Consider the following 14,514-nt stretch of genomic DNA (forward strand, 5'->3'; position numbering starts at 1 on the left):
ATAACCCCCCAGGTCTTCAGCACACAGTTGCTCTCCCTCTCTGGATCTAAAGGAGGGTATATGATTCTTGATCAGCAAATTTTTTCTTTTAGAGTTTTGTATTTATCATCCCACTGCCTTCTTGCCTGTATGGTTTTTGCTGAGAAATCAGAGTTTGGTCTTATTGGTTCTCCTTTGTAGGCAACTTTTAGTTTTCCTGAGCTGCTCTCAGGATTCTTTTGTCTTTGGTTTTAGAAAGTATGATTATGATATGTCCTGGCTATTTTCTTTTGGCGGTTATCCTGTTTGGAGTTCACTCAGCTTCTTGAAAGGTTATCTTCTTGTCTTTCATATTTGGGAAGTTTAGGGTGGGTTTGGATGGTGTTGGCTGCTGCTAGGTGGTACAGGCGCTGGTAAGGGCTCTTGTCCATGGATGGAGCTACAGAACATACAGCTGTGGCTGAGCTGTATGGGCACAGTTTCTGTCTCCCGTCGGGTGGAGTGAAAGGAGAAAACATACACACACACACAACAACAAATCAGAACAAGCAAGCAAGCAAACAAGAGCAAAAACAATAAAGGAGAAAAAGAAAACCACAAACAGCAACAAGAAAAAGAAAAAATTAATAAAAATAAGTATAGTTCTTGGACCCTGAGAGGAGGAAACTCTGGGGCGTCCTGCCACCAAGGAGCTCATGAGGTGGGTGGAGGAGGGATGTGATAGCTGAGTTCCAGCCCTAGGTAGAATTCCTGTAGGCCTAGGTGTTGTCTGTGTTCAGGGCACCCAATCTGGCAATAGTTTGTGAAAGCCCTTAATGTTGCTGGTTTCAGTGTCCGTCAGAACCAGAGGGTAGCTGGAGCAGGGCAGCAGATTCTGAGGGTTCCTGCTAGTCTCATTCTGGGCTGGAGGCTCTGTGGGTTCTGTGGACCTGCAGCAGAGCCTGTTTGGATGCAGGCACCAAGGCAGTATAGCCGGCACCCACCTCATACTCTCACAACTCACAACTGTGAGCTTCCGAATTCCTGGAGAACAGGGTCTGCACTGGGGGTAGGTGAGTGGGGGCTGGCCACATATCTGGTCTCCAGGGCAGTGTGGGGAGCAAGGAATAAATCCCACCTTTTCTGTCACCTGTGTGCATCTGTGCTGCCAGGCCACTGTCTGTCTCTAAAACATTCAACAGACACTTAAGATGGCCACACTGTGTCTGGCCAGTGGTCCATTCAGTCTCCTTCTTTTGCCGCCCCTGCTCAGCTTCTTCTTCCAGTAATTATTCAATCCACTTCTCTAACCTTTCCCCTGAAGCTGAGGGTTCCTGGATTATCACCTGTGTCTGTTTCATTTGTTCGCCCTTATCTTTGTTGTAGAGGGCCTGTGTAGTGTGACTGTCTAGTTCACCATCTTGCTGAAGTCTCCAGCCATGATTTTTTAAAAATGAAACAGGTAACTGTATAAAAGTCACTGACTGTCCATTTGGTCCTATTTTAGTTATTTCTGCTGCAAACTAGACAAGTTGCAATGAAGAATGTAGTTCTGAACCCCATTCTAGATATTTAACAGTAGGAGACACTATTTTAAGTACAATCATTTTGTTTGTTTTTGTTAAGTGCTGTCAAGTCAGTTCCAACTCATAGCGACCCTGTATATGGTTTCCAAGGAGCAGCTGGTGAGCTTGAACTGCCAACCTTATGGTTCAAACCAACCTTGCAGTCCAACGCATTAACCGACAGAGCCACACTATAGATACAGTTTAAAGGGTATTATCTCACCCTGGATCCAGAACAAATAGAAAGGCGACATATTTACAAAAAAAATTTAATAATGTTCACCAGAACAGTCTGTCCTCAAATAGAAATGCATTTGTTTCAAAAGGTTACAAATTCAGTGCTTGAAAACTCCAGCAGGTAGGCAGCAGGTCTAATAGAGTTTTGTGTTTAGATCATTGGGCCTTGTCCCATTTTCATGGGGGTGGGGGGTGGAGGGGCTATTTACATCCCACCTTGTCCTTCTTTCCCTCCTCAGTACCGCCGATTCATCTTCTTGAACTTTTCATAGTGATAGTCATCGGTGGCCTTCTCGTTAGCAGGACGCTTGCGGTTTGGAGGAGACCCTGTGAAGGAAAAGAATGGGAAAGGCGTTGGTCATACAGGAACCCACTTGCTATGCCTTGTTCCCCAGAGAAGCCTCAGGGCTTATGCCAACGAACAAAAACATAGTAGGGCCTGTTACTGAAGGAATGAAAAGAGTAAACACGCACTAGAGTCAAGTGCCAGCCAAAATATGCTGACATTAATAACCTGTTACCATCAAGTCAATGCCAATTCATAGAGACCCCATAGGACAGAGTAGTGCTCCTTTCCATAGGGTATACAAGGCAGTAAATATGGGTGCAGACTGTCACATCTTATTCCCACAGAGCCACTGATAGATTTAAAATGCTGACCTTTCAGTTTGCAGCCAAGCACTTAACCACTGCACTACTAGGATTCAAATGTGAACAGTAGGCATTATCTCCATTAATTCTCATAATGCCCCTTGTTGGTAAGTGCCATCAAGTTGATCCAGACTCTTAGTGACCCTGTATAGAGTTTCCAAGGAGCAGCTGCTGGGTTTGAACTGCTGACCTTGTGGTTCTTAGTCCAGTAGCGATCCTACAGAGTCACACCAGAAGTCCCACAATGACCCTATCTGGGAGCATATCACCATCCCTGCTCATAAAGTTTGGGTGACTTTCTTAAGGTCACTCAGAAAGAGCTGAACCCACATCTGGAGATTTCATTACATGGTAATAACATGAAACTCTTTGGGAATCAAAGGACATACAACCAAAGTATTACAAAATAGGAACTTCCCAGGTAAGAAGTAAGAAACATGCCAACAGATTACATTTTGGGAAACCTCAAGCAAATTAAGCATTTCTTTTGTTGGGAAAAAAAGATGATACCAACTGGTGCTGGTGAACATGTGAGAAGGCCTGTTAAATGCTGCCAGTGGGAGAGCGAACTATGAAATCACATTTCTAGAGAATAAATATCAGAATATAGCCTCAGGACATAACATATTTGAGAATGATCACAAAAGCATTTGTTTGAAATAGGGAAAAATGGGGAATAACTGAAGTGTCCTACAAGAAAGGAATGGCTAGACCATATGATATCTATGAAAAATAATGGAATATGATACTGCCAATCAAAATGAAGACACTGAATTACACATGAATACACTGTTGAACTGATGTATGTTCTGCTCTGTAGAATATTTACTGTCATGGAGAGACATGCAAGCAGTATTACTGAGTGGAAGTCTCTAAGAGCCTATTAATTATGTACACAATCTCTTTGTTTTATACGAGGGGGCTTCAAAAGGCTAGTGAAAAAACAGAATGAAAAGATAATAGAATTTTTCCATGAACCTTCCAAAAGGTTATATAAAAAAGTTAATGTGTTTGTCTTTGGATGGTGAAATTAAGAGTCATTTTTAATTCTTTTTTTTTTTTTTGAGATAGGATTTATAACATTTTTTAAGTAGAACATAAAACTTGCCATTTTTACTATTTTTATCTGTATAATTCAGTGGCATTAAATGCATTCACAATATTGTGAAATGATTACCACTATCTATTTGTAATACTTTTTCATCATCTCAAACAGAAACACTGTACCCAGTAAGCAATAACTTCCGATTACAACGTGTGGTGTAGTGAATCTCCTAATAATGTCTCTTCTAGCTGTATTCTGTTAACTCCCACCAAACAACACTTCTGCCCTGCTGGTTCTGAGTCATAGACGGTGGGAGAAGATACAGATAGGATGACGTGATTCAGCTGTGGATGTTAGCAAAGCTAATTGTGACTGTGAATATCTGGAACTCAAGCGGGGGCATAAAATGAGCCATCTCAGGAGAAAGAGAGGGGGAATCCTACTAACATCATCAAAGAAAACCCAGATGGGGAGCATGTCCTTTGGTGGAGGAGTGGCAGCAGCAGAACTAAGAAACAGAGCACGTGACAAAGCAGTGGATTTCCCAGCTCACAGAGCAAGTAAAGCTGCTGGAAGCTTGTTTGTAGAGTGGGGTGCCTCCAGGCACTGAAGTGGAGGACCCACAGAGCTATTAAGTTTGCTGACCCATGGCAATAGAGCCGAGTGCCTTCAGTCTGAGGCTTATGGTGGAGTGGTGTGTCCTGTGGGCATGTATCAGCTGCTGATGGAACAACTGTGCCCTGAGCATTTTCTGATCCTGTATTGTAATTGGTTAACTTCCCTAATAAATCTGTAAATGTAAGTATGGTGTCTGAGTTTTTGTGTGACCATTGCTAAGGATTATTGAACCCAGCTGAACAGGGGGCTGTGGAAGGAATAGTTTGGTGCCACATATTTCTGTACCATGTTTTCAAGGTTCATATCATGTATCAGAATGTCATTCCTTTTGATGGTTAAATACTATTCCACTGTATGTCCAAGGGGGGATCAAAAAGTTCATGGAAAATTAAATGAAAAGATAATGGAGTTTCTTCACAAACATTCGGTAGCCTCTTTCGTTTATCCAATCACCTGCTACCTTTAATTCAGTTTACTTATTGTAATTTCCTAAATTTTGAATCACTATTATGATAGTTCACTAAATCCTTAGACATCTCAAGAGCTTCTGCTACTATCTCCATTTTATAGAAGAGGACCTAAGGCTTGTGGAGGTGAAGGAACGGGGTGGTCATGGTTCAGAGCATGGACTGGAACCCAGATGCCCCTGGCCACCACCCCTCTACCTTTGTGGACCCCTGACCATTAACTACTGTGGGCAGCCCTGAGGCCTCTGTTGTACTCACGCTCAGGCTCTGGCTTCTCTGTGTCGCCCACTCTTAGGGGCCGGGCTTTGGGCTCTTCTTTGTTTCTCCGTATGGGGGCGTTGAGCTCCTCATGATAAACTGGACCAAAAGACAGCAGCGGACACATCAGATTGAATGTTGGGTTCTTATGGGGGGTGGGGTGGGTGGGGACAGACTGATTTCCCAGAGATGCTTACATCGGTTGTGCTGCACATAATTCACAGCCATGTTGGTGGGCACAAAGGATGTCTCACTGTCTTTCTTCTTATTCTGCTGCTCTGCCAGCAGTCGGGCCTTGGCATCCTCGGTGGAAATGATATTCTTTATTTTGGCACTATAGGGAGAAAGGAGGCAGATTAGATTATAGCACATTTGGTAGACTGACAGAAGTGACTGGTAGGCTGGTGTCCCACCACTGTACAAGGGGCACAGTTCTCTATAGCTCACCTAGCTCTTATAATCATGTTCTCAAAGACGCTTCACTGCCATGGGAGAACAGGAGCTAGTCTCCTCTTTTGGTCAAGAGGAAGGAGGCTAGTGAACTAAGGCCCAGAGCTAGTAAGGCTAAAAAAGCTGCAAGGACCCAAGAGCCTCCAAACTTTCTATTATACCTGAAGATGATTCTGACCATTCTATTTCTTCCATGGTAATCTCCTCCTAAAGCAGGTATTTTAAACCATTTGATATCACAAGGGCAGCATTTACCTGAGGACTAAGATCAGAAAGGTTAGGAAAGGAGGAGGAATGGAAGAAGGAAATGGAGGAAGTGGGATAAGTGATGTTACAGTGTGGGGACTGAAGACAATGAGATGAAACAAAATGTATGAATTGCTGAATGGAAAAATGGTGTGCTCTGCAAACCTTCACCCAAGTCACAACAAAAGTTAACAAATAGTTAAAATGAAAGAATTTCAGGGTGAGGGGTTGACTGAACCTCTAAAATTGCTCCTGCTAGAATAAAAAAGAAGACTAACAGTCTTGATTAGAACCTTTGAAGAAATATGACAAAGGTTAAAAACTTTTGCTTTCAGTGGTCGGGGTCCCTTAAGTCTCTCCAACTATCCTGACCAAGCCTTGCAACCTTGAACTCCTGGCAACAACCATCTCACACAGGCTGGAAAGAATTGTCATAGTTTATATGTTGTGGGCTTCCAAATTTTAACTGAAAAACAGAACTCTTTCTTTTGCCTAAGGTTAGACGGCAGTGAGTCAAAGGGCCTGAAACGCACTCAATGCCAAGGTCCACTTCGGGGATGCCGCTGAGCATCTGGTTGGAAAGCATCTCCTCGGTTTTCTTTGCTGAGGAAACACGGATGTTTTCTGGAAGTTCATAAAGACAGTCCTCTGCATTCTTTGGCTTTACTTTCTGTTCTTCGTGTTCCACAATCCCTTTCCTCTTCTTCAGCTCTGTCTCAATGTATTTCATCCTGAAATGAGAAATATGCTTCAGGGAGGAGCAGGAAGCTCAGAGCAGGTGTTTTTATAATCGGGTTTCGAACACCAACAAAAAGGAGCCCTAATGGTGCGGTTCGAAACTACCAGCCGCTCCGCGGGAGAAAGATGAGGCTTTCTACTCCCGTAAAGATTTACACCCTCGGAAACCCTATACAGGGTCGCTATGGGTCGGAACCGACTAGATGGCACATAACAACAACAACAACAACAACAATGGTGCTATAGTTAAGTACTTGGCTACCAACTGAAAGGTCAGGAGTTTGAACCCAGCAGCAGTTATATATATGGGAGCAAAGTCCTGGCAATCTGTTCCTACAAAGATTGTTGTTAGTTGTTAGGTGCCACTGAGTTGGATTACAGCCTAGAAAACTCTATGGGGTAGTTTTACTCTATCCTATTGGGAGGCCTGGTGTGGTGCTGTGGGTTAATGCACCAGACTGCAAAGCCGTTTGAACTGCAAGGTTGGTGGTTCAAGCTTACCAGTTGCTCTGCAGAAATCCTAAACAGGGTCACTATGGGTCGGAACCGACTCGATGGCACTTAATAACAACAACAAAAATAGGGTTGTTAGGAGCTCTGGTAGCATAGTGAGTTACGAGTTGAGCTGCTAAGCACAAGTTCAGCAGTTTGAAACTACCAGCCACTCTGAGGGAGGAAGGATGAGGCTTTCTACTCCTGTAAAGATTTAAGCCTTGGAAACCCTATACAGGGTTGCTATGAGTCAGAACAAACTCCATGGCACATAACCGCCACCATAAGGTTGTTACAGGGTCCTGACACGGTGCTGTAATATAAGCACTGGACTTCTAACCATAAGGTAGGTTGGTTCAAACCCACCAGCTGTTCCTCGGAAACCCTACACAATGTCACTATGAGTCAGAACTAAATCCATGGCACTTAACAACATAGTGTTACTATGAGTCACAAATCACTCAGTGGCACACAACAGCATAGCAAACAGACCAGTGATGGTCCATGATGAAGTTTCCATTGGTCCACAGAGAAATGAGAAAAGAGAAAAATATAAAAATAACGAGTTTTTCCATCAAGCTAAATTTTTTCAATTAAAAGCAGTAGTCAATATGATAAAACAGTATCTATAGTGCTATTATATAACGTTCTTTGAAGATCAAAAGAGAATGGTGGATTAATGGTAGTTAATTGCTTAATAGCCTTGTTGACAAAATAAAAAGTGGGCAAGTCTGTAATTATTCATACAGTCTAAAATCCCAAGATCCACCCTTTTAAAGAACTTTCATGAAGTTTCCAAAGTTCTCAAGCCTGGGAGGTGGGGAGAGAGGGACAAACACTGAAATCTTTGTAAAATGATAGAAAAAGTCATCTGTGATGAAATATCTTCAGCCCTCTCTGGCTGGAGTCTACCCCTGATGATTCCTGGCCATGGACCTACATGTCTGCATCCTCATCCCTTCGGTTGGTTTCTGCTGAAAACGATGTTCCCAGGTGGAGGTCTTCTTCTTCACTGATCCTAAATGGAGAGAATAATGAGAACGAGCTGCTTTAAAGTCACAATGAAAAAAAGATAATACAGTATTGCTTAGAGGAGCTCTGCTAGCGTAGTGGTTACGAGTCAGGCTGCCAACCTTCCATGGGAGAAAGATGAGGCGTTCTGCTCCCTTAAAGATTTACAGCCTCGGAAACCCTGTGCAGGGTCACTATGAATCAGAACCGACTCCACGGTACTTAACAACAACAGCATTGCTTAAATATAATTGTGTGTTTTCCTTCTTAAGAAAGGAAATAATGACAAAACAACAAATGAACCTGTGTCTTTTTTAAAACAATCTTCATCAAAGGCATCTACCCAAGTCACTATAAGGCTCTCTGAGAACCCAAGGGCCTGGGAAGGGGCTAAGTGAGTTATGCTCCAGCATTTCTGGTACTTACTTATCTTTTCCCCTCTCCTTCAGTTTCTTCATGTCCACCATGCCACCTGTCTTCATCTGGAAGGGATCATCCTGTAGAAAGCACACAAGGTTTAAAAGCAGCATCTATATAATTGGTAGGTGCTTGAAAAATGTTTATAGATTCCTGCAGTTTGGAGGTCTAGAAGCACTCATTTTTAACTTTAAAGTTCCAAAGTACCCTACACCACCCTCACTGCTGACATCAAGTAAACTTTGGGAGTCCCAAAGATCACCCTTACTTCTGACACTACTGCAAGTTCGGGGGGCCGCCCAAGATTAACCTCAGATTCAAGATTTATTCAAAATACTAACAGAATCAGAAAACCTGTTATATACCTGGTTATAGCATTTCATCCTGAAAGGATACAGATTAAAGTCAGTAGAAGAACAAATTACATAAGGAAGGAGCTAGGAGACACCAAGGATGGAGCTTTCAGTAGAGTATGACGCACAGCACCTAGTTCTCTCAGTTATGATGTGGAATATTGCCATCCAGAGAAGCTCACTTGAGTTTTAATGTCCAGAGATTATACTAAGGGCCTGTCATATAGACATGGCTGACCACCTGCATGGCTGACCTTATTTTCCCCTTAGTCTCCCAAAGTCCATGGCACATGGTCCCTCCACCAGGAACCATACTGCTAATCTAGACTATCTGGCATGGTCCAAGCCCCACAAGTAAACAAAGACACTTATCAGGTAGAGCCTTGTAAGAGCTTACAGTTCACATCTCAGGAGCCAAGGGCAAAGGTCAAACTTCTCGTTGTTGATGCTACTATTGAGTGCTGTTAATGCTTGACTGCAGAACCTGCTAGATGCTTTTTTTCCCCTGAAAATTCAATTAATATTTAATTGTCTGCATATTTCTGTTCTATTCCAGAGTTTTTATTTTTCATTAATCTTCTTCCACCCCAAATGATGGTATTCACTTACCCACTTGAATATATTAAAAACATTATTTGTGCAGAAATTCTGGCCTTGGCTTCATACTAAGGAACTGCTAAATGAATTAAACTTCAGTATTTATGGCATAATAGCAGAGAGGACAATAAAGTGCTTTTGTGGGTGATTAAATGGTAAAAGGAATTCTGGTATGGCTCTGTAGGATAAGCACTGGACTACAAGATCAGTTTAAACAGCAACGTCAGTAGTTCAGACTCACCATCTGCTCTTCAAAAACCCTATACAGGGTGTCAAACTGATTTGATGACACGTAAGGAGCTCTGATAGCGTAGTGGTCCCTCCAGATAGCATGTCCAAAGTATGAGAGATGCCATCCTGGCTTCTAAGGAACATTCTAGCTGTACTCCTTTCAACACAGATTTGTTTGTTCTTCTGGCAGTTCACAGTACTTTTAATATTTTCCTCCAATACCATAACTCAAATGTACCAATTCTTCTACAGTCTTCCTTCAATTATACTAGAAACAAGATTATGGGGTTTATTAGGGAAGCGAACAGGGTACATACAGTTCAGGATTAGAAACAATGCAAGCTGCAGAGTTCTCCAGTCAGGCACACCTCACTCTTGTCTTGGGTCTCTCAGTCCTATGTCCCTCGGTCTCCGCACTGCTCAAGCAAATATTGCCAAGCTCCTTTAGCCAGTCTGTATATGCCCAAAGAGCCTATTTTGCAAGCCAGCCTCCTGGCCATAGGCACTCAGCTTTACACAGTCCATGGGTCTAGAAGCCCACACTGCTGGGTCTCTCCATGCCGCTGCCTCTGCTGCCACTACTTTTCTAGGTAATGCTCTTCTTTCTTGATGGTCTTGGGATCGTCCCCAAATTTCTTTTAAAGAAAAACAAAACCACTACCCAATGAAGAACAGCCACATCTTTCCACAGTCCAGGGAGACCCCCACAACTTACCACTAGAGTGGTCTCTTCCTGCACTTTCTCCCCCACCAGCAGGGCCACAGCACTGAGAAAACCCAAAAAGGAAGAGAAAGAGAGACTATTTCAGAGTACCATTAATATAAGGATGAGATTTGTGGGATGGGCACCAAAGCCAGGTGGAAGAGCTCACAAGATTAAAATTGTTAAGTGCCGTCGATTGTTTCCAACTCATAGTGACCCTGTATAGGTTTTTCGAGGCTGTAAACCTTTGTGGGAGTCAAAAGCCTCATCTTTCTCCTGTAGAGCAGCTGGTGGGTTTGAACCCATGACCTGGTGGTCAGCAGTCCAGTGCTTATCCTAGAGAGCCACAGCGTTTTCTCAAGAGTAAAATGTTGTTAAGTGCCGTCAAGTCGGTTCTGACTCACAACACCCATGCATACCTTTCTAAGGAGCAGACTGGTGGGTCTGAACCAACAACTTCGCAGTTAGTAGCCCAAGTGCTTATCCTACAGCACTACACCAAGACTCCTCAAGATTAAAATGGTGGTGATAGTTATGTACCGTGGAGTTGGTTCCGACTCATAGCGACCCTGTACAGGGTTTCTGAAGCGGTAAATCTTTAAGGGAGCAGAAAGCCTCATCTTATTCCTGTGGAACAGCTGGTCGTTTCGAACTGCTGACCTTGCGGTTTGCAGCCCAATTCATAACCACTATGCTACCAGAGCTCCTTAAGATTAAAATAGAGCTCAATAAATTCTCTAGTTGCAATGAAACAAGGTGTATGATTTGTTGAATGTAAAACTGATGATCTGCCCTGTAAACTTCCACTCAATCCACAATAAAAACCTAAAAAAATTTTTTTTTTAATTCTGTAGTTGCCAGAAGAGGCAGGATATAGCAGTGAGGTGGTATACTTTCCTGTAAAGCCTGGTAAACGCTTATCTAAGAATTTGGCTTCAGGGAAAATGCAGTTTAAGACAAAGGAGAGATTATATAAGAAACAAAAGGAGCTCTGATAGTGTAGTGGTTATGAACTGGCTGCCAACTTCAAAGTCAGCAGTTGGAAACTACCAGCTGTTCCGCGGGAGAAAGATGAGGCTTTCTGCTCCCGTAAAGATTTACAGCCTCGGAAACCCTGTACAGGGTCACTATGAGTCGAAACCGACTCCATGGCACATAATAACATTTACTGATGAAAATTCATAAAATTACCTACAGGTCCTAAAGTAGGAGATCAGTTAACAAATTATGATATAAAAAACTGGTGGAATATTATGTAGCCATTGAAAAGGTTTATGAGAAATATTTCACAATGTGTAAAAATGTCATGTTGAGTTAAAATACCAAAGGCGATAAATGTGCATAATATTGGTCATAAGCTTTAAAGAAATAAAAGAGGGAGCATAGAGATTGGAAAGAACAATGAGATGTTTACACTAGTTTTTTGTTTGGTACAATTACGGCTGTTATTTTCTTGATTGCAGTGTTGTTAAGAGCCTTTGGTCGGTTCGATTCACAGCGACCTTACGATTATTCTAAATTTTTCCAACTCTTAACAATCAATGGGCATTTCACAATTAACCGGGTGTAACTAAAAATAAGTTAGTAACTTATTTTTGTGCCTCTGCAACAAAACCTCAACACCACACCGAACAGGGTATATCCTGGCTAAACGTTTCCAGAAAACACGTTTCCTTCTCTGGGTAGTGGAAAGTATACAACATTCTTCAAAAGAATAGAAGAATCTGTGATAACAACCTGTGCGGGGGCGTGTCTCTGTCATCTCCGTCCCGTCCCTCACCACCCCCATCTCCGCGGTACTCACCTCACCCCATTGGGTCTCTTCCTCAAGTTCTGCACTTCTCGGGTTTCTTCCAGTTTTAATCTGAAGAAAGGCAACGCACGATCTAAGAGACTCTCCCCGGAACAAGGTTGCTCCGAAAGCACCCCTGTGCCGCTGCTAAGCCGACCTCACAGTAATAAGCCTAGACCCACTGGGTGGGAGTCAGACCCACAGCGCATTCCTAGAGCACCTCTCCCAACTGTGCGGCTTTGGGCCGGCGGCCTCACCACTCTAAAGCTGAGTTTCTTAGTCGGCAGAAGGGGACAGCAACCCCAGTTCAGCGACGATGTCAGTGAGGCGCCTGGCCATGGTCGAATGTCACAAACAGGGATTCCTCTTCCCGCCCCTGGGAAATCCCATTCTACACGCACCGAACCTCCTCAGAGTTCTGTTCATCTTCCTCGGACTCCGAGTCGTCCCGGCGCCGGCGGAAAGTCTTCCCGGTGGCTGGCATGGTGACACCAGCCCCACTGCTCAACAGCTGCGCTACTGCGCCGAAGCCCAAACCGCTTCCGGCGCTGAGTAGTGAGGTCTGAGCTTCGTCCCAGACCCAGCCTGCACAGCTCGCCTAGTCTCGCCCTCTCCCTTTGCGTCAGCCTCTCCCGATTGGACCGCTGAGGGGGAGGAGGCGGGGCTCGGCCGACAGGGCCCCGAGACCCAGAACGCTGTCGCGGAGGGCGCGCTTGACTGACAGGCGACGGCTGCGGCGCGGTTACCGCGGCAGGTGAGTTCCCGGCTGCGGCTAGCTGCTTCAGGGGTGGACGTCTCAGAGAAGGGGCGACTGCAGCCCCACTTCGGCCGGCGGGGCCTGGCCCGGCCTGGTGCGTCAGTTGCCGCGGCCAGGTGAGCGGAGCTCGGGATTCCCTGGCCGCCGCCGCCCCCCCCCCCCTTTTCTCCGGCCGGCACCCTGGGGGTCCTTTGGGGCCCCGGGCCCCATTTCGTTAATCGAACCGACCGCCGAGGGATCGTAGTTTCTCTGGAACAGGTGCCGCCCATCTCTTTGATTTCTGCCCGGGTTTGACCCCGCGTTGAAAGCATACGCATGGCGTCTTAGGGCGCTGACTTTGATTTCCCTGGAGTTTTGGGTCCCTGATGTGCGTATTTTTTCTTCAAGGACAAAAGCCTCTCCTTAGCTGTGGTAAATTAAAGTCCCAGCGCCGACTGGCCTCGATAGTAATGACCTCGAGTCATTCCTCTCGAGGAGAGGAGCATTAGATGTTTTCAATCCTCTCTGGGGGTTTGAGGCCAGAGGGCTCTTGGTGTCGAATGCTTACCCGCTGCCTCCAGGGACCTTCAAGGGCCTTGTTTTCCTCCTTTGTCAGGAGCATCCTCGTTCTTCCCTCCGTCCTTTCCACCTAGAGGGTGCTGCGAGGATTGTTTATTTGAAAAACGGGCATCAGTAAACCCTTAGGAAATAACTAAATACGTAAATAATGACTTCTCATGAGACTTTGAAGAACCGCCTTAAGGAAGCTGGCCCTTTCCTTAGAACTATGTGCAAGCCCTGCACTAAGCATTATATCACTGAATTATTTCAACACTCTTAGGAAGTAGATTCAATGATTACACTTTGCAAACGATGACATTGAGGCTCAGATGACATTGAGGCTCATTTACCTAAAGTGACACAACTAAGCGATTCTCCCCACAACTTGACAGCTCCAACCATCATGCCTGAAGAGCTCCCCTCCCAGTGATACAGAGATTAGTGCACAGGAAGAGTTCAGTAAATATTTGCTGCAGCTGCTATTACAAAACTCACTGGCTGAGGAAGGGGCTGGTGGGAACTGGGGTTCCCTCTTTGGGAGCACCATTCTGAAGCAGGACAACATTCTGGAATGTCTTACTTTTTTCTGAGATGGTAGTTCTGTGTCTTGGATTGGAACAAATAGTAGTCTCAGGTGTTCTTAGGTGACTGATTTCCCCAGGAATTTGGGGGCCTGATATGTTTTTTTTTTCTTTAGGGTTTGATCAAAAGCCATATATTAAAAGTCAAAAGGTCTTGCCCTATGTAATCTGATTCATCCAAAGCATGGCATGTCCTCTGAAGGAATGGCTCTGTGGCCATTCTAAGGAGTTAACATCTGGGGATCTGCTAGCCTGGCTTCCACAGCTCTCACACTCTCAGAGGTGACTCCCAATTTGCCTTTTTGCTGCATAACATCAACTTCCAGAGGGCACTGGGCACTTCTCATAAGCAATTTCTGGGGGGCTGGAAAACCAGAGCTGTTTCTATATCTTCCTCCTTATCTGAAGCTCCTGGAAGGAACTAGTGATCCATTTGAACTGCTACCCTGGGTAGGGCAGGAGTGCTCAGTGATAATACCACCTGGGCTGTGTGGCAGATCTGAGGCATGAGTGTATCCCAGCACCTGCATGTCAGTAATGCTCAAAACAAGGCAGCTATGAATCTGGCAGTCACTGGCCAGAGATCCTCCAAAAACCCTTGCAAAACTTTTTTGGGGAGAGTGTTGGGATTGTTCTTCCTACAGGATTTTGGATCCCATTCATAAATTTTAGTCCCAAATTTAAGAATTTGGTTGTTTAAGAAAATGTATAGGTTTGGGTTAGTTTGCTTTCTGGAGCTGCATAAAATGTTGGCTCATTCAGGTTTTGTTGTTGTTTGGTGCCATTGAGTCGGTACTGACTCATAGC

General features: G+C 44.4%; 1 protein-coding gene across 1 annotated transcript; it reads right to left on the reverse strand.

Moving 5' to 3' along the window:
- Window positions 1–1,934: 1,934 nt before the first annotated feature.
- Window positions 1,935–12,371, reverse strand: LOC102833573 (chromosome unknown open reading frame, human C9orf78). The gene is made up of 9 exons (XM_006834867.1): window positions 12,231–12,371; window positions 11,842–11,901; window positions 10,050–10,101; window positions 8,163–8,233; window positions 7,666–7,743; window positions 6,029–6,226; window positions 4,997–5,133; window positions 4,800–4,898; window positions 1,935–2,087 (listed from the first exon to the last, which is right to left on the reverse strand). The coding sequence occupies exons 1-9, from the start codon at window positions 12,311–12,313 to the stop codon at window positions 1,996–1,998; spliced, it is 870 nt and encodes a 289-aa protein (XP_006834930.1). The 5' UTR covers window positions 12,314–12,371; the 3' UTR covers window positions 1,935–1,995.
- Between the last annotated feature and the right edge of the window lie 2,143 nt (window positions 12,372–14,514).

This window comes from Chrysochloris asiatica, unplaced genomic scaffold, assembly GCF_000296735.1.
Source record: "Chrysochloris asiatica unplaced genomic scaffold, ChrAsi1.0 scaffold00014, whole genome shotgun sequence".
Classification (NCBI taxonomy): Eukaryota; Metazoa; Chordata; class Mammalia; order Afrosoricida; family Chrysochloridae; genus Chrysochloris; species Chrysochloris asiatica.

Excerpts from the sequence above, each read along its gene's own strand:
- LOC102833573 (XM_006834867.1), bottom strand. The coding sequence starts at position 12,313 with ATGCCAGCCACCGGGAAGACTTTCCGCCGGCGCCGGGACGACTCGGAG. Across the intron at positions 10,102-11,841 it reads AAGAGACCCAATGGGGTGAG|TGCTGTGGCCCTGCTGGTGG; the intron begins GTGAGTACCGCG and ends GGGTTTTCTCAG. Across the intron at positions 7,744-8,162 it reads AAGGAGAGGGGAAAAGATAA|GATCAGTGAAGAAGAAGACC; the intron begins GTAAGTACCAGA and ends CTCTCCATTTAG.